This window comes from Corvus moneduloides, chromosome 8, assembly GCF_009650955.1.
Source record: "Corvus moneduloides isolate bCorMon1 chromosome 8, bCorMon1.pri, whole genome shotgun sequence".
NCBI lineage: Eukaryota > Metazoa > Chordata > Aves > Passeriformes > Corvidae > Corvus > Corvus moneduloides.
The window spans coordinates 17,443,656-17,463,524 of NC_045483.1; the positions used below are offsets into that span (position 1 = coordinate 17,443,656).

General features: G+C 50.3%; 1 protein-coding gene across 4 annotated transcripts; it reads right to left on the minus strand.

Moving 5' to 3' along the window:
* Nucleotides 1–2,211: 2,211 nt before the first annotated feature.
* On the minus strand, nt 2,212–18,155 carry TMEM72 (transmembrane protein 72). 4 transcript variants are annotated; one of them, XM_032116943.1, is made up of 5 exons: nt 18,138–18,155; nt 5,004–5,070; nt 4,521–4,592; nt 3,694–3,833; nt 2,212–3,508 (listed from the first exon to the last, which is right to left on the minus strand). In XM_032116943.1, exon 5 carries the CDS (start codon nt 3,501–3,503, stop codon nt 3,048–3,050), a length of 456 nt encoding a protein of 151 aa, XP_031972834.1. In that variant the 5' UTR covers nt 3,504–3,508; nt 3,694–3,833; nt 4,521–4,592; nt 5,004–5,070; nt 18,138–18,155; the 3' UTR covers nt 2,212–3,047. The 4 variants fall into 4 exon arrangements, with proteins under 4 accessions (XP_031972834.1, XP_031972832.1, XP_031972833.1 ...); XM_032116941.1 differs by lacking the exon at nt 18,138–18,155 and adding an exon at nt 8,940–9,550; XM_032116942.1 differs by lacking the exons at nt 4,521–4,592; nt 18,138–18,155 and adding an exon at nt 8,940–9,551.
* Nucleotides 18,156–19,869: the final 1,714 nt, after the last annotated feature.

The window sequence follows — 19,869 nt, forward strand, 5'->3', positions numbered from 1 at the left end:
AGTCATCTGACACCCCCTGAGGCTGAACATTTCCTCTGCACTGGGTTTTAAAGAAAGCCTGAGGCTTTGTTTCTTTAAGCAGTTGAGCTGCTCTCTGTTTCTGAAAGGGGTTCTTTTATCCCCCATCCCCTTCATTTATGGCTGGCCCTCCCTGAACTTGTTTGGCTCATTACCCAAGAAGATAGCCACCTGCTTTCTTTTTCCTAATTATTGTTCCTCTGCACTAACAGGTCTGTATGCTGATGGAGCTGGAAGATGGCATCCCACCAGGGGTGGGATGGGTGGTGAGGAACAGAGGGGGGGATGTACAAATGGGCTCCTTGGCAGGGAGAACCTGGGAGGCAGCTCAGGTGCCGTTTGAGGTGCAGCTTGTCTGCCTCTGAAGGAGCAGCCACTTCCCCAGCATGGATGCAGGCTCTTCGCAGACTCCAGGGTGAGTCAGCCACGGACCTTAACTGAACAGGCAATTTAATACCACAGAAAAGACAAGCAGCTTTTTTTCCCAGCCTTTATCTCCTGAGCCAACTAGCTGTGGGGTTGGAGAAGAGCCAGGCCAACACAAGAGAGCATGCAAGAAAATCAACCAGGTCCAATGCTGGCTCCATGAAGCCTGAAAATACACTTCACCTGTAGCTTCCTCCAGTCTTGGATCTGAAGGAAAACCTACAACAGACTTTTAAAAGATGAGCCTAAAAACAGAAACCTGATTGTGCAGACTCTAACAGCTGCAGACACATTTTAAGCACTTCACAGAACAATGCAATTTACTCCCTACATACTTCAGGGTGCCAAAGGTGCTGTCACCACATTGCTTTGCTCCTTGCCAGCTGGCCCTGCTGCCCCACAGGTACAAATAATGGGGCTGGCTGATCGAGTGAGGGCTGAAGGATGAAATTTGTGGCAGAGCAACTGTTCCCACCCAGGCAGCCCAGGAGCTTTGCTGAGGGCTAGAGAGGAGTCTGCAGAACTATGGTTTTTCTCTTGTCAGCAGATTGGTTCATATATTGGGAGCAGTGTCTTTTCAACAAAGTTTATCTCCCTGTGTGCAATTAATTATGCAATGTTCGAAGGAGAGCCTTGGATGATGCAGAAAGCTGACTTTGCTAATGAGAGGGGCTCTAATGGCAGAGCAGATGTGTGGTCAATCTGGGGAGCCAGCTCCAAGCACAGCCTTTTTGGGCAGACCTGGCCAGGGTGGGTATCCTGTTAGCATGGCTGGGTTAGGATCTTGGTTGCTGCAGATATGTTTGTCACCAGCTTTAGAGGAAAATAGCTTTATTTTTTTATCTCCTAATGTGATGAATAGAGCAGGTTGAGGGTGAAGTGGTTGGACCCTGGGCTTGCTGCTGTCAGTTGTTCAGTGTTAACTGGGTGCAATTTTCTGAAGATATTTTTACAGGTGCAAATCCACCCTGAAGGCGCATGTGTACGTGACTCTTCCCCAGCACACCATGGCAGGGTGGAAGGTAAATATATGCAGCCAGAAACAGGAAGTCTCTTATCCATGTATCATGTTTAGAGCCGATTGATACCAGCTACCATTTTAAATGTTGGTGATGCAATGAAGTTTTTTGTCTATGTCTCACTGTAGGACTGATGAGTGTGTGTAGCCCTTCATAAACTGCTCTTGTCAACAGTTTCATTATTAAACACAGGCAGTCAAATATTGTGAGTTAATATCTTTCATCTTCTTCCTCAGACATATCACAAATTAGAAGTCACTTAAAAAGAATTTATTAAAATGTAGCACTGGTTTCTTATCTCAATTGCCTTCTGATTACACTTTGAACTACACTGCTTTCCTAAATGAACATGGTGATTGCCACTTGGAGAGCTGAGATCTTAAATAGAAGAAATAACGCATTTACAAGAAAACAGCCAGCTTAACTGGCTTCTACCTTATATATAGTCTAGCAGGTCTCAGGAACCTTCTCTAATTACCGTCACTTCTCCCCAGGGCTGTGTGTCTGGGTTCAGAGGAGTTACAGATTTCGTCCCAACAATGGTGACCGTGTGGCTTCATGTCCTGTGTCCAAGGGAATCCAGCCACCTGAGCTCTTCCCACATGTCCTCAGGTGGGAGAGAGCCAAAGGGATAAGTTGAATAGGACAAAAATGCCTGATTGTAACTCAATGGTCCTCAAAAGGCAGAAATTATGCTAGGATTAAGCTAGAGTTAAGGGGTTCAGGGAAGAGCTGGCATGGAAGAAAATGGTGAGACAGTATGGTAATTTAATTATTGCCTTTGCCCTCTGGGGGCCATAACTACACACACTGAAGTTACACATAGTCTGCTGTGCTGGCATGCTGCTGAACCTCAGGACCTGGGCTGCTATATCATCCCAAAATTCTTCTAATTCAAGGGGGCTGTTCAAGCAGGGGACACCTCGAAGGCCTCTGCTCCTGCTTAGGTGTCCCCAGGGCCAGAGATTATTTCCCTGCTGGGCTCAGAGAGTGCCTGGGGAGGTGCTAAGCAGGTGCTAGGGCCAGGGGTGTGCTTGGTGTCGGCCCATTTCTGAAATAATGTTTTGGATGTCTCAAGCTGCTACAGCGGGTGCAGGTGCTGTGAGAGAACCCGCGGGCTGCAGTGCCCTGTGCTGAATGTGGCCCAGCCCCGAGCTCTGCAATGTGCAGCGAGGACCAGAGGGACACAAGTGCCCCAGGAGAAGGTGCTCTGGGGCATGGCAGTCTCCCCTCCTCCTGCCTGTTGCTGCCAGAAAGGAGGCACAGGCCATGGCTGAGATGCCAGGCAGGAGCACTGCAGTGGCGTGTAGTGCTGAACAGGGTTGTGACACGTGTATGAGGCTGTGGGAGCAGAAACCTTGCTGTGCTGGCACTGCCCTGGCTGAACCACTGCCTGTCCCCTGGCCCTGCACAATGCGTGTGACCAGGTAGTGCAGGCAGCCCCTCTAAGAGGGGGTGGCACAGTTGTCACCCCAAAAGTATTGAAGGCAGAAAGGGCCACCTCCTGGGGCCCTTTGGCTGCTGCTGGAGCATCTATCCGTTCCAGGGTAGCAGATCTGTCCTGTCCTGGTTCCTGCTGAGGGCTCAAAAGAGGCCGGCAGAGCTGAGAGGAGCGAGGATGATGGGGGCATCAGGTGGGGTGAGGATGGGTGTTGTGTCCGATGTGGTCTCCTCAGCCTCACTCTCCACATCCTCCAAGTTCTCACTGACAGAGGGGATGATCTGCACCACCTTCTCCTGAAAGTGCACTTGCTTGCGAGGGACTGGCACGGCTGCTGGTTGGGCAGGAGTTTCGGGGGCTGAGGTCCTGTCCTTGCTGCCTTTCAGGATGCTCTTCATATGGCCCAGGAGTGAGCAGTGCTGCTCCCTCTGGGCCCCATGGAAGGTGTAGGTCTGCTCAGTGTCACCAATGATGGTTGGGGCTGCCTCAGTGGCCGAAGGGTCCACGTACTGGCCCGCCTGGGCATGCGTCTCTTTGTGCCCAGGACTCTTCCTCTTCTTGCTCAGCAGGAAGTAGGCCAGGGCAGTGAGCACCAGCATGGACCCTGGGGACAAGAATGTGTTGGCTGAGGGCTGGAGCAGGTGAGAAGAGCTTGGCAAGCAGTGCTTGGTCTGGCTAGCTCAGCACCATCTGCCACCAGCCCAGCTCCCTGCACATCCCCACCCTCACTGGCCCTTGGCAGACCATGCTCCTCTTCCATCTGTGCTACTCCCCACCCAAGCTTCTCACCAGGGATGGTGACATGCCAGACGAGGACGGGATGCAGGAAGCAAGCCACTGAGAGCAGCGTGTACCCCAGGAATTTCTGGAAGCTCCCTGGGCGTCTAGCTCGCTTCCAGCAGGCCTGTGCCAGGGATTCAGGCTTGTGACTGGGGAGACAAAGAGAGGTCCTTGTGGGATGAGGCAGCAAGCATATGTCAAGGAGTTTTGGACCTAAGCGTGACCCATCTAGATGTGCAGATCCTCACTCTGGTTTGCCAGGAGATGGGGGTGTTTTTCAGGGAAGGAAAGCAGAGTGAGCATCTCCTGTTGGGAGAAGAGCATCTGCCAGAGGCCAGCACCTCAGCATCTCACTAATCAAGTGCCTATTTTTTGGAGTAAGTTATTGCCTCTCAGCTGTGAGAACTTTTGAGTTTATGCTAGGAGACTGCAGCAGTGCTCAGCCTCTGAAAAGGACATAAGGATTGTCTATGTTTTAACTTTAACTTCTGTGCTGTCTCTGGAGGGAGCTGACGCTCACCCTGGGGATCTGACCGTTCCCTCAACCCTGGTACCTTGTGCCTACACAGTGTATTAAGCACATGCTGAAGACCAGGGTTTGTTGTGCTGATGCTCAGGAAGTTAGGGCACAAGCCTGGATTAAAACACAGGTTTAAATGTGTGCGCACGTGGACACATTTACCTCCCCCCTGTCTGAGTGCACTTGCCTTGGCATTAGGGGCAGGACATTTGGTCTGGCACTTGCAGCTCCCCCAGATCTGGTGTTGCCTGTAAGGGGCAAGGTGCCTTAGGGAGGTCCCATCATGGCTGGAGAGCAGTGGGCAGGGTCTACTCACGTGAAGCATATCTCCAGGAACAAACTGATAAAGAAGAAGCCTTCACAGACAGTAACTGCAACCCCTGAAAAACTGAAAGGTGGAGCTGTCAGGGGAGCAGGGCTGTGCTTGAGTATGTTCTCCAGGTGGGCAGAAAGGGCACAGCGGGCCAGAATTTACTATCCAGTTCCCAGCACAGTCTGTGTGCTGGGGTCTGAACACCCTCTGCTCATCTGGTTTGTGGAGGAAAACTCACAGCCCTTCTGTCCCTGGGGAGTCAACTTGCAGCCAGTGTCACCTCTGGCCTGCCTGAGTCTTCAGAAGCATCTCTTTTTCTAACAGAAATATCTTATTTTTCTGAAACCTCAGTATGGAGATCTGAAATCCCCAAAGGCTTGGACACTGTTCCCTGCTGCTGTTGAAGTCTACTCTGGTGCTACATATGGTGGAGGGGTTCACCTTGTCACCCCTGCCAGCTCTGATTTCAAGGGCAAAAATACTCACAGCAGATAGAAAGCCAGGCTTTTGAACTGTCCTCGCTGCAGAGTTTCTACGCCCACACCGATCAGCACTAGAAAGAGAAGGTAGGAAAGATGCTGACTGCAGGGTTCATTCCCAGTTCCCTCAGGTTAGTTCCCAGCTCCCAGGATAGATGCCCCCATTCCCCCAGGGGCTAGAGAGGCTGCTTCTCCCATGCAGGGCAGCATGTTAGGACTGCTAGCACATGTGATTCATGCTGACATGGCAGCCCAGACGAGTCAGAGCTGAGTGCTGTCCTTGACATACAGCCCTGAAACCTGTCCCAGCTGCACCCCTATCGTGGCAGCCTTGACACTGTGTGGGCTGGGGAAAGGTGCTCTGGGAATACCAGCTGGCCTTGGACAGCTGGGGGAGGTGACCAGCAGTGTCCTGTGACCCTTCCACCCTCTGTTGTGCTGCCACATCTCAGCTGCCACAGGGCCCACTGCCCCATCTTTCTCTGCCCAGGTCCCCCCCAGTGCCTGCCAGCCCCACTCCCTTGCCCTCCCTGCTTGCCCAGGCCTGCTGCACCCAACACGTGGCTGCAGAGCAGGGGAACTGTGCCAGCTGCCTTCACAAAGGGCTGTAGCCATAGCATCAGGCTAGCCAAACAGAAAAACATATAATGGGAGCAGGCAGATTAAAAACAGAATGAACGTTCTCTCAGTGCCTCAGCCAGTACAGAACACCAGGGAGTCAGTTTAAGGGGGATTAAGAGTATTAGCAAGGCTAAAATCTTTGATGGATTGGCCAATAGCTTCAGGGGATGGAAAATTTCCTTCAACATCCTTCAGTTCCCTTCAAGACTATTTCTAAAATGGAGTGGAAATTTAATGCCTCACACAATCTGTGACGAGTTGGCCAGTACTTGCCAACTCACAGGGCACAAGTGTTAGCAGAGTAGAGCTGAATGGAGCCCAGGTTTCATGGCCAGAGCATCGCCCTGGGCAATCTTCTGTCTGCACCTGATGTCTCCACCCCCCCTCACTGACCAGTCCCCACCCATCCACTGGTGCTCAGGCAGTTCACCACTGGTCCTGCTCAATGCACACTGGCCAAGGTTTGAGGCGCAGGTTGGATCCACTTCTCTGAGCTGTGGTTTGCCCCATCTGCAGAAGGGTACCAGGCTCCCAAGCAAGGACACAGATCAGTGTCCATCAAGACTGCCATGTAGGCCAATGCCAAGGGGCAGCTTTCCCATCTGGGCTGAAAGAAATCCCTCTGTATTTTCCCTGTGTCACTTGCAGCTGCTGGCCCCTGTCAGCCAAGGGAACGCATGGGGCCCATGTGCCACCCTCCTACACTGCCCTTCCAGCCCTGAGCATAGCACAGGGAAATCAGTCTCATCAGAGGGCTGTGAAGCTGCAAGAACTGTGTAATCCTACATGCAGAGTATTGTCTTTTACTATCTTGTGACTGAGGACCATTCTTTATAATCTTCCCTACGAATGTGGAGTTCATTCATTCTCATTCATTCATTCATTCATTCATTCCCTGTGGATGAATGCAGAATTCTACAGCTTGGCTGTTAGCTCGAGCCTCTGCTCTGGATGGGGAGATTTCCTCCTTTTGCACAGCTTCTGCTTTATCCACAAAGCTGTTTGGATGAAGAATCTGCAAGAAGAAAAGAGCTGTTTCGAGGTGTTTGTTTGGACTAGTCACTGCCTTGGTTTGGATCTTGTCCAAACCATGTGGCTAAAGGCACATGATTAGGAATTAAATGGTTGAAAGCATGAGAATTAAGAAATAAGTAGGAACGCTTTCCTAGATGCAGAAATCACAAGGCCTAGAATCTCTGAACTAGAGATGCTGCAAACACTGCAGCAAATCACAGAGCTGTTTGACGACTCTTCATTGACTTGCCGTAGGACAAGTTAGCCATTTCCTGATACAAAGGAAGCCCTGTAGCCCCACCACTGCAGAGAGCCATTACACTCCAAGATTCTGGGGGAAGGGAAGGTTTGTATTATGTGGGTAACCTGTATTTACTAGCAGCATAAGGAGCTGGCCAGGCCTTCTCAGAATCAATTAGTGAGGCTGATGCACTCTCCCTTTCATAGTTTTTTTTCAAACAAAACCCATGGGAACTTCTTCTGCATGGTTTCCATTTCATGTATAAACCTCACACACCTCATCATCACTAAACACTGCATCAAGCTGATTTCTTACTCCATTGAGACACACAGAGAAATAAAACACAGGCACATCCCATTCTTCACTGGCCTTTCGGGAAAGTCAGGTGGTACTGGGAATGCACTAGAGCTATGGAAAAGCACAGCTCTCTATGCTCCGTGATCCTCAGCAGACAGATAACTGCACTGCTCATTTAAAGAAAAATTAAGGAAAGAGGTGCAGATGCTGCAAAATGACGAAAAGAAAACATGCAGGAGAGAAAGATGATACTCCACTAACACACTTCCACATTGTAAACTACTTTCAATTTTGTTGTTCTAGCTTTAGTTTTCTCATGGCAACAAGCTCATGTTTTCTCCCAGGAAGGTGTCTCTGAGTTTCCCTGGAGTTTTAACTGAGAATATGACCAGCATGAGGCTCATGTGGACCCAAGGGGATGGGGATGAAGAAATGAAGAGATTGCGTTTTCTGATTAAAGCTGTGTCCCATCTCCCACTGTTGCAGTATCATCATGACATGCCCTTATCTACTGGGAGTTTGTATAAACTCAGAGACTCAGATCTCTGCCTGTTAATCAGTATCAGTCCTTTAAAACACATTCCAGAGCCTCCATCACCCCAGCTGGGCTTTGTGTGTCCTTGGAAACCTGTGCGTGCTTCAGCCGACCTGTGTGCTTTCCACTTTGTCCCTGATTTGAGCAAAGTGCCTCTTCATGACTGTCTGCAGCTGATAAAAGAAATACAAAGGCAGAAGGGCCTGCTGTGACTTACTGTACAGTGTCTGACTCTGAAATCCCTGGGGGTCTGAAACAGGAACCACAGGCACCACCTCAAGCCACCTCTCACCAGGAACCTCTGGTTCACCCCTCCAGACTTTGGACAAATCAGCCCCTTTGATCTCTGCTTTACTGACAGGGAAACTGAGGCAGAGAGTGCTGCCTGTCCTGTCCTGTAAGAGCTAGTCAGCAGCAGTGCCAGAGTCAACCCCTGAGCCCTCTGCTTTAGCTGATTGCCCAAGTCCCATCTGGAGATGCTCCATGTGAGATGGTGTTCCATCCTCCTGAGTGAGACACTCTGTCTGACACCTGGCTCAAAACACCTGCATTTCACCTGAAACCAAGCACCTGGGTGTGTCACCAAACCCAGAACACCCTGGTCCAAAGCAGCCCCTGGCAGCGGGTGAGAGGATGCAACTCACCAGGTGGGTGAATTTATGGTGTTTGTACTGCAGCTATAACCTGAACTGCTCTGAGCTGCTCCCCAACAGGTTGCTAGAGAGGCAGAGCAGTGCTTTTGTAGTAACTATGCCAGGATGGCTGGGACAGAACCTCTCCATCCTGCCTGGCACAGGACATCTCACTGTGCGCAGTACAAGGAGCTCCTCCTTCATCTTTACATCCCACAGAGTAGCCCGGCAGTTTTGCACAGCCATGAGTATTTTGCTTTTCAGTCTCATTCACATCTTGCCTATGCCTATGTCTGTGTTAGAAGAATACAGTTTAGTTTTTTTGTTGGTTTTTTTTTTTTTTTTGTGCTTTAGCTTGACCTCTGAATGTTGGCTCTTCCTTTCTGATGTCTCGCTGTGCCTCCCACAGCATTTGGAAAGAGCCTGGCCAGGCACGCAGCACTCTCCCACCCTGGGTCCCAAAGCAAAAGAGCACTTGTTTCCTTGTCCCCCTCATAGGATGAGGCAGTGGCTGCAGCTGGCCAAAGGCAGGGAGGCAGCCTGGGGGTCCCAACACCCACTCAGTGCCTTTTAGTGCCAAAGAAAAAGAGAATTTGCTCTTACCTGCTGCGGTGGAGATGCCCAGCAATCGGCAGGTATACTCCAGGGCACTCCAAAATGCCTTGTGCTGCATGGTGAGGAGATGAGGGCTGCGGTACAGCCAGCCAGAAACCCCTCTTCAGAGCCCCCACCTCAAGCGTAGCCCAGCAGCTCCCAGGAACAGGCAGAGCCTCTCGCTCCCTGGACTGAGTGACCTTCCTGAAGCAAAGGGCAGTTCGTGCAGGACTGGCCACCTCCACAGGGCCTCCCAGGGGAGGGTGGTCGGAGAATGAGCTGCCACCCCAGGGAACCGGTCAGTGCTGCTTCCTGCTGCTCCCGTGGGGGCTGTGGAGACCTGGCCTTTTCCTGCTCGCCGCTTGCTCCTTGTCGGCCCGGGGTGATTAATGATTGGTAAGGCAGGGGTGCGGCTTTGGGAGCATTTGTACCCCAAGTGCATGGGTGCATGGCCTTCCCTGTTCCTGAGGTGGAGGCTCTGGAAGCCCAAGCTGATTAAATGAATGTGAAGTCATTAGTGCTGTGCAGCTCCCGGCAGGTTAACCATTTGTGAGGATGACGATGTTTGCTCTTGGCAAGAGAGCAGCACATTTCTTGCAAGTCACGAGGGGCACTCCAGACCCACTGCCTCCTGCAGCTGAGCCCCTGGCCATGGCTGCTGCTTGCCATCCAGGTTCCAACAAGTATGACTTGGGAAGCATCTGTGCTGATGTGCAATCACAGGAACAAGGAGATCAAATGTATTTACAGGGGTCCTACAGACTTGGGACAGGCACAGCAAGGCAGATCTGATTTTTGTGTTTTGGGAACCCCAGTGAAATGTGTTTTTGTTTTGTAGCTACCAGAGCCATTTGAATAGCACCAGGGCTGCACAAGTGTCCTAACGTATGGAATAGGTTGCACAGATACTCCGACCTCTTTGCCTTGGATTTGGTAGACAATCTGGGGGTCGTTGGCTTGTCCCTGCAGGACACATTGCCTCAGGAGAGGGGCAGCCCTACGTATGTCTGAAGGACAAGAGATGAAAACACTGCCTGTTCTGGCACCCCAGACCCACACTCCTTTGTGCTTGAGCAGGGTACATCTTGCTGGAGGTCACCATCGATCCCCACCTGCTGCCACTCAGGGAAGAGGTGGTGGGGGCAGCAGCATGGCAGTCCTGGCAAGAGGGTCATGTGAGCACAGCACAGTCCCAGTGGGCAGCAGGGATGTGTGGTGCCTGCAGGGCTGTGGGTTCACAGGTCAGTGAGCTCACCTTGTGCTGCAGCTTGCATCTGGACAGTCACTGCAGCTCCTGCCCCTCGCTGCGCTGGCTGGGAAGCTGCTGTGGGCAAGGGACTGGGTGAATCACCCTCAACTCACACACAGACAGCCCTGCAGGGAGGGAGCAACCAGCTGAACCTGTCCCCTGTGATCCCTTCTCACCTGCCTGACACAACAAAGCTGAGGCTGGCCAGTATGTGTTGTACTGACTTGTCCTGGGGGTAGAGATGACTTGTTCCAAGGGCGCAGTGACAGCTTCTCTTCCATGGGTTCTTGGTCTGTATTTCAAACTAGGATTTTCCCAGGGCAGCCAAATGCCTGAGCTTATGAAACGGGTCCATGATTCCTGTAAAAAACTGCTGACACTGGTTTTTTGAACATTCACAAGGTTGTGAGTGGCAGGGATTTTGCAGCAGGCAATCCTGACAAGGTTTGGGTGCAGAGCACATTTTGCATGTGAAAAATGGAAAAACCCACTGGGGAAGGGTTTCCAGAGCATCCTGAGGAGCAGTGCTGAATGGCGCAACCCCAAATCGTGTCTTTGCCTTGCAGCACTGGCACTCCCTTTGGGTGTTGTTCTTGTCCTCCTGCACCACCTCAGGTGTTTGATGGAACTACCCATTTTCCACAACTGGTGACTCACTGGTGTGCCTTCCTTTTTGAGAAAGTGAAAAACAGAGGCAGCCAACAGAGAAGGTCACACAAAGGCTGAGGAAAAGCCCAGCTGGGGTACCTGCTGCCCTGCATGCTATGGCTGGGCATTGCCTGGGTGATCCCCATGCCCTCTAATTGTGCTTTGCTGCAGGCTCTAGGAGCACTCTCTGCATCCAGAAATCACCAAAATGCCTTAAGAGCCCTGGGGTTTACAGAATACAGATTCATAGAATTTTCTGAGTTGGAAGGGATCCACAAGGGTCACTGAGTCCAACTCTTAAGTAAATGGCCCATATGTGGACTGAGCCCACAACCTTGGTGTTATTAGCACCATACTCTAACCAGTAGAGCTAATCTCAGGGATTCCCAGGTTGTACAGGTTGTGCAGGCTCTTTCAGGTTGTGTCAGCAGTCCAGATGCTTTTTTTCTTGCCTTCTTTTTTTTTTTTAACATTGATGTGTTGAATTGAAGGCGCCTCTTTACAAATGTGAAAAGTAGAAAACTACTTTAAAAGCAAATAGAGGAAAGGAAGATATAAGAGTCTTTCAGAATCACTTAGAGCCATGAGCTTAGGCTTGAAGAGAAGCAGAAAACACCAGAATGCAGCCCTGAGCTATGAGCACCCATCCTTCAGCAGCACCCAGCACTGCTCAAGGCAGCAAGCTGCTGCCTTCTCCTGAGGTGGGGGTCCACTTAGCCAACATGGGCAGGGCAGCACACTGGGCTCTTACTCTGGCACTCCTATTAAACTTCACTGAGCTCTCACCCAGAAAGTAAATGACTTTGTCTGAGTGCCCTTGACAGCAATGTTTCCTTTCTGGGGAGTAAAATGCCCCAGGGTTTTAAATAAATGTAAATGCATGGGCAGCAGTGGTGCTGGTCATGGAGGAACAAAATGTATTTGGAAAATGCAGATTAATACATTAACTATTTAAACCTTCCATCTCCTTCCCATGTTCCTTTGGCTACTGCCCAACCTCCATCCTCTGAGTGGGCCTGTATTATCCTTCCTGAAGGTCCTTGTCCCCCACGTAGGGAGACCCTTAATCTGGGGCTGCATAAGGTCTTCACTCACTCTTCCTGGGTGCACTAAGTGTTTCACTCCAGTGCCCAGCAGGAGTGAGCTGGTATCCTCAGACTTTATTTGTATCAACATCCATTTAGCAGCTTCTTCCTTCCATTTAGGATTTTTTTTTGCTGGTGCTCCTACAAGCAACCTCACATGAACTTGATTTTTCTTGGTAGAAGGATCCCTTCTCCTTCTGCTTCTGTTCAAGTGGGGAGATGATACCCTCAATGAGGGTATGTTTTGGTGATGTTTTAAGAATGAGTTTATGCAGTCAGAAGAGGACTGACAAATTCTGAGCTTAGAGGGGTTTAATAGCCTGTAACCAACACTGCAAAACCTATGCACCAGCACAGGCTGTTCCAGGACACATAAAAGCAGTGGTCTCCACTGCACATTAAACCACTTCTCTTGCACAGAGGCTTGCAATTTGCACTTTGGCTGTCAGCCAAGGTTCACATTTACAGTCTGCTTCCCATGATGTATGGGTTGATTTGAGAGGATTTTATCTCAGGGTTATGGTTCATGGCGGTGTTAGTCTTTGTCTTCATCCCTCCCTCTTCACACTTTTCTCAAGTCAGTTTTGCTGTGGAATGACCACCATGGCCACTCTTCTGTGACCAAGGCCACAGGGCAGTATCTGCGCAGAGTGTCTGCCCCTGTAAGGATGTGGGGGAGCAGCACACTCACCTCCTGCTTGTCTCTACAAAATGGTGATGCTGCAAGAGAGCTGCAGATAGTGGAGATCCCATCTCGGGGCATAGGGTACCACAAGCCACACTCTGGAAGAAACCTATGGGAACATGCTTAACTTAGCTTGCCCAAAGTATAAAAACAGTTCCCAAACTGCCTGGTACAACATTCTGGAAATCTGTTTCTGATATTTCTCCTCCTCTTCTCTCCTCAACCCTCAGCTATAACCACCATGTCAGATAGCCTTGCTCAGCAGCCTTGGTCGCCTCTCTGAGCAGCAGCAGCTGAGGTGCTCCCACCAGAGTGTCCAGCTGAGACAGACTGACACTGTCTTCCCACCAGAGGACAGGGAGCCAGCAAGCACCTGCCCAGAGCCTTCACAGTGGTGCCATGTGCCACCTCCCTGTGCCCTCCTTCCACCAGGTCACCTGTCCTGGAGAGGAAATGGACTGTCACAACAGCAGGCTGATGGCAGATGGGGCCAGTCGATTGGAAGCACCAACAAACTGCAGCTGCGGTTTCACTGGGTGCCAATATCTCCTTGCAGTCAGCAAGAGTTTCACTTTGCCTTATAACCCCAGAGGTCCACAGCTTTTCAAACCAGTCCGAATGAACTGACAGCATCCTGAGGCTAGCTTGGCAGACCCCCTCTCCCCTCCTGAGCCAGGGAAAAACATGGCAGAGGGCTGCCTGAAGTCACATAACCAGAAGAACTAAAGAGCAAATCCTAAGTGTGTCCCCTCTTCCTTTGCTATAACAGGAAATGATGCCCTCTGGAGCCTCCAAACCCGGGGCAGCACTGCAAGCCGTGCTGGGGATGCCCGGCAGGGGACAGCAGGACCCCACCGCTGCACAGACAGCCCGGCTGCTCCCCGTGCGAGGCCGGCTGCAGCCAGCCCCCTGCGCGGTGCGGGTGAAAGGGCACCATTAAGTTTTACTCTTTGAACAAGAAAAGCATGATAGACACCACATGGATCTGAAGGGGACCGGGGGGAGCCCAGAGCTGCAGCGAACACAGATCAGTAACTGCCGTGTTTTGCTTTATGCTCTGCGATCAAAGGGATCAACACGCTGCCGAACACTCGTGTGCTCCTCCGGGAATTTCCCACCCCACCAGAAGTGCCAAGGCTCAGCAGTACACTGCCCCGATTATCTCACATCAGAGCAGCTAGCCCCGGAGAGCTTTGGTGCGCAGCTCCAGTGCTGCAGGCTGAACCAGCAGAGAGGGTGAGCTGGAGGGGCTGGTGAAGAGCTTTTGTACGCGCAGCCCCTCCTGGGGACCTTCTCACTGCTGTCACAATGGGAGAGACACTGCATTTATCCCGGGGCCAGGCCTGGCGTTTGCACAGGCTGTGCCCTGTGCCTGGCGATGGCTGCGGGCTGAGCTCTTATCCAGGCATCCAGCGCTAGCAAAACTCACGGCACACGGTGGTGTGTGATGATGTGGGCATGATGCCACGAGAAGGGGAGTGAGGTTGGTGCCTCCGTAGCAAAGGCAATCTTAAGCGGAAAATGGATGTAGGAACACATCTGGTGCACTTGTGGGGATCTCACAGACCTCTACAGCACCTCTGACTTGCTGGTGATTCCTGCTTTCCCTGTGAAGCCTGCAAGCCTCCTCACCCCAGCCCCAGGCTAACGCCCCTCGCTCAGGAAAGCAACCTCCCAGCATGTCAGCATGAACTTCCCTTCTCTTATTTGGTCACCTGTTTGACACCAACCTTAGAGGCTTTCCAAAAAGTGGACTAACACCAGTCCCCTGTGGCAGCACGGTGAGGGGCTCCTGGCTGGCCATCCCCCAGGTCTTGGCCCAACTCAGTACAGCTGAGATCAATCCCATCCCAGTCCCACTTTGGTCTCCAAGGGGGTGGGCTGAGTAATGTGTGCTGAGCAATGTGTGCTGAGCTTGTGACATTTTACATAGTATTTGGCAGAGAGATGTGTATCAGGGTGTATGCATACATAGGCAAGTACACATCTATATGTGTTGAAAACCCCTATGTTTTTCTTAAACTAAGCTGTAATAACAAGAACTATCAAAATTACATTTATTTATTATGCATTTGATCTCCAGTTCCACAGCAGGGCTCCCACAGATTGGTGTCCAGCTCCCAGAACCACGTGATTATGCAAGACTCTCCATGAAAACACATTTCTAGCTCACAAAACTCCAGAGAAAAACTGCAGAAAGAGACTCAAAATCCAGAGGAAAAAAGCTCCCAAGTTAAAGCTTTGTTTCCTATTATTAATAGTATTATTTCTAATTGTATGATTTAAGTGCATGATCTTTGGGGGATTACAGTACAGCTAAACAAGGAATATCACAGTGGAACTAGGGAGAGGGGACATCAGGAGAGCTGAGATAAAGCTCAAAGCACTAATTCAAAATCTAAGCCCCAAGGCAAGAAACACCTTCAATCTCACCACTTCTCAGGTGCCTGTGGAGTTTCTTTGCTGTCAGCAGAGTGTGAGTCTCTAGGAGGGCTGAGGCAGGACTGGGGCTGGGAGCTGCAAAACACCGTGAAGGCAGCAGAGGCCTGATAGGGATAGGGGTGTTCCCCCAAATTATCAAGGGGCAGGGGATGCCAGCCAGGGGGATGCACAAGCCTTCTGTTCAGGGAGCTGCCAGGGAGTTCCTCAGGGATGTGCCTGGTGCACCAAGGTGGGGCTGCTCCGTGTTGCAGGTACAAGCCCTCTCCAGTGGGACTGTCTCCACTCCACTGTGAGGCAACACAGCCACGGAGCTGGTTGTCAGCCCCACTGACAAGGAGTGCGGCGAGGGCGCAGCCTCAGCCTGATGGGGTTGCTGCGGTATGCCCAAGGCAAAGGGAGCCCAGCTCAGTGCTGGCCTTGGATGTGGGGACTTGGGGCTTTGTCCCTCTTCCTTAGGAATCTCTGGTCTTTGTGAGACCGATCTTGGTGGATGAATAGAGATCTCGACTTGCATGAAAAGATGGAAGGGAAACATGAAGGCAGCTACTTACGTGATCTTAAGGCATGGCTACACCCTGCACAAGTCCCTGCATGTCCTCTCTGCCTGCTGCCCCTCAGTTCTCATTCTTTCTTTCAGGTTTGGTCAGACTCCCTTGCTGTGAACTGCTCCCATACAATAACCGTGGGAACTCCAGACATGTTCAAAGATGACGGGTCACAAAGACCGTGTTGTCCACACATACAGGAACCCCCTACCATGAATCAATCAGCTGCAGAACTTGAGAGAGACTCATCATGCTGAAATTGGCATCAGTGCCTCTCAATGGACTGTCACACTAAAAATAGATCCATCTCCTTTTTCCATGTCTCGGCTGAAGTCTAAAACATTCCCAGAGTCTGAGCTTGATGGAAGTCCTTTAGCAGGTGGGTATATTGGTTAGCATTGTCTAAGAGGCAGCTAGAAGTGATCAGTAAGGCACACATGGGCAGGCAGAGCAGATGGAAAAGGCTGTGCTTAGGATCACTTACTGCAGCATAGGCATGGCTTGGGATCTGGATGTGAAGGCCATGGATTTCACATCACATGGATCCAGTAAGCACACATCCACTTTTACCACTGACACTGAACAATTCTTCACCTCACAACAAGTCCCATGGGACTGGAGTAATCAAATAGGGAGGTAATTGAAGATTGAAAGACCCATCCCCACCTTTAAGATTAGCATGTTGTTTCTAGCAGTGGACTTGAAAGACCTATCCCCACCTTTAATAATAACATGTTGTTTCTAGCACTGGACTATAGTAAAAATCCAGCCCCACACCACAGGTCACAAAAAAGCAGAGTCCAGGGGGCACCAAAGGTAACTACACAGCAGCAGTGCAGAGGCAGAAAAATTACCCATGAGATAGTCCAGAGTAGCCTCAGCCCATTTGTATGGAGCCAAAGAAGGGATGAAATCAGTCACACATCTTCTGTCTGAATCTGCTGTTCAGCAGCTGCTGGGACCCCTGAATAAAGACTGTAGCTTGCTCCCAAAGCCAGCCAATTCCTTCCTCAGTAGCTGTCAGTGGATATGAGCTTTGGGCTGTCACAGTAGGTGTTTAAACTGATGGCCAAGCTGCTCTAAGGTTCCATCTCCCCTCTTCCAACTTCTCCATCCCTTCAACTTCCACTCCACCAAAAAAATTCTCTTATCAGCTGTCCCCCTGGGAGACAGCAACTTGCAGCAGCAGTGCAGAAGCCACATGCAGGCATGAAAGGGTGTTCACAAGGGGCTGCTTTCCCTGGAACAGTGTGACATGTTACAGTGTTCTCTACATGCAGGCTGACTCTCATCACTGAGACCCGACAATGAGGCCAACAGGAGTTCTGTATCATCATAAAGTAAATGCTCTCAGTTAATGTATTGCACTGATTCATTTTAATTTTGAATGGGGAAACTGAGGCAGGGTGATGCCTTGATCCAGATAGTATCACACTGTGTTGTCAGCAGCACAGCCTACTCAAGGGTGATGAATCTTGCCTACCTGTCTGTAAGTCTTCACTTCCCTTGTGAAATACAATGTCAGCTCTCAATCGGGGAAGTTACTTAGCTAAACTCTAACCTAAACCCGTGATTCATTCCCTGAACTAAATGTTGTGCTATAATGATGAAGGGTGAGATCCACCTCTGTGTGGAGCAGGTCTGTAACAAAACAAAAATGCCACCTTAACATCACAAAATAAGGCTGATGTTTTACTTGTTCCTGTAGAGAGAGAAATGGCCACCATGCTAGGAAATGCAGTAGTGCAAAAGGAGCTCACAAAGACATCAAATATTCATGTGCAGGCTCTTGATCTGGAGTATATGTCATAAGGAAGGCTGGTGGAGCAGTGTTTTATCACTAAGTGGGAGGAGGGAGTGCTAGTAACTCAGTATAAACAAGTTCTGGCATAAATTTTAGCCCACAGACATTCATCCATCCATCAAAACCATTTGACTCTTTGCCCCCTTTTGCAGCAAAGGGGACTGGTAACTTCTCCCTGCATGGGAGCAAACAAGGTGTGCACAGCAGTGATTGATGCACCTGGTGGTTGAGACACATCAAAGAGCCTGCTTGCTGCAAGTCCCAGTGAGCAATTTATAGAAGGGTTTATGTAGATAAATAACCAGGGAGATTTATGTGAAGCAATACAAAACATATGTTTTCGGCTGCAGAGATGTGGAAATGCTCAAGGACTTGGAAGCTGTGTAGCTGAGGTTATTTGTAAAAGTGTTCCTGTTAGTAGGATTTATTCTGCGGCTTGATTTTACTTGGCATTGCCTCCAAAAGGCTGCAAAGCAAACAAGCACAGCAGGATCCATCACCTCTTTTACCATGTTGTCTAAAAGAGTTTCAAGCATGTAGCTTTAAAACCAGAAGTTTGGTCACTTCACCCCTAGTTGGGGCTGGGAATAGGAAGAGTCTGAGAGCAAGGAGAAGCAGCAGAAAAGGAGAAATACCTCCTGGAGATGGAGGCTGGGTGAGGTCAGATGAATCCCTGGAGAGACCCCAGATGCCAGCTTGGTCTCCCAGCCTAGGCACTGGGCACTGTGTCAGAAAAAATGGGTGCTTACCTCCATAAACCTTGCGATCCTGCCATGGCTAGTGTGATTTGGAGGGAGAAGAGGAGACAGTCCTGGGCTTAGCTGGAAAGCTGGGATGTAAATTTGAATTTGTCCGTCACATCAGGTGAGCCTGTGGTAACGGGAAGAAGTTTCTGCCATGTATTACCTTTGCCTGGCTTGGGCATCCCCTGCAATCCAGCATTGCACTGGCTGAGTTGTATTCCCTTTGCACTGAGATCCAGTCCCTGAACCTGGCATGGGCTCATTTGTGCCTGCTGAAGGTTAGGAGCAGGCTTAATGCTGTGTTAGTGGGACAGTGAGCCAGAGCCTGGGTGTGCTCTCACTGCTGTCCCACCCTGAGTTCTTCCTCTTAGGAAGTCATGTGCCCTGGATCACCTTCCTTCTGCTCCTTTGCCCTTGTGGGATGGCACAGAGGACTGTCAGAGCAGGCAGCATGATGAAAACCTCTTGAGTCAGAAGAGACTCACTGTGGGGCACACAGCAAAGTCACCCTCTATCTATTGGAGGGTGTGCGCCAGGGAGAGCTCGCAGTCCTCACATCCAGCCCCACCACCCTACATGCAGACCCTGACACATCCACTTGCCTGACAGAGGAGCAGATCCCCTACCACCGTGGGATATAGCACAGGAAATGGAGCCACAGCTGTCTGGCAGCCTGAGCTGCCCCATCACTTATTTTTCAAGTCTGAGCTGCTTCTGTTTCAGGGAGGAACAAAGGAGTCACTCAAACAAATTATACCCAATTCTCCCCATAAGGTGTGCATCCCAATGAACACTGATGTGCACATATATCAGCAACACAACAGTAAGACGGGTAATCTCTTCTGGTTGCATGCCACTTATCCATAAAATTCCTCCCTACATATCTCCCTGTCCTCTGACCCTCTCTCCTCCATGCCTTCATCTCCTGGTGATGGAGGCAGATCTTGGCATGCCAGTACCTGTAATTTTCTACCCTAGGCAGAAAAACATATCAGCTGTTTTAAGAAAAGTTGTGACTGCTCCCAAATCTTAGGCTCCCTTTTCCAGTGCAGGAGTGCAGAGCTTGGGATTTGCTTGGCAATCAGCCTTCCCATCGATGGGAAAGGCCCCCTGGCCTCATGTGTGCTCACCACATGGGCCACTTTATTTACATAGCTGAGTCCACACATTTATATTTAGTATGTTTAAGAGGCCACCATGGAATTAGAAAGCTAAAAATGAGGATGGAATAAAATGTATGGAAGTTTCACTCATGGGATATGAGTGAAAACTGAGGAGGCTGGAGGTAACTCCAGAGCTTCCTTGGCTGTGTGGCCATGAATGCCGGAGTGTCCTGCTGTGAGCAAAAGGACCAGAAGTTGAGGCCACCTTTGGATATGAACCTGGGTCAGATTCAAGCCCTTCTTCAAACATTCTCACTTGAATACAACTTGAAATTGCAAAACCAACCCAGTCTTATGGACTATAAGACGTCTATACATCTGTCTATGTTTATACCAATTAGGAAACTTTTAGTTTCCTAAACATCAGTCTGACCAGAGTTAGGCCCAAGGTTTCTTGATGCAGTGCTTTAACTCAGGTCTCTCAAGTGCGCACCCAGGAGATTTGCTGCCATTCCTTTGGTGAACACCCCCTGCCCCCCCAAAAGAAGCCATTCCATGACAGCTGGGAGCTGATTATGCATTCATCTTCCTCCCACACCCTACACACACGGAGGGAATGGGGCGGATCTGTTTCT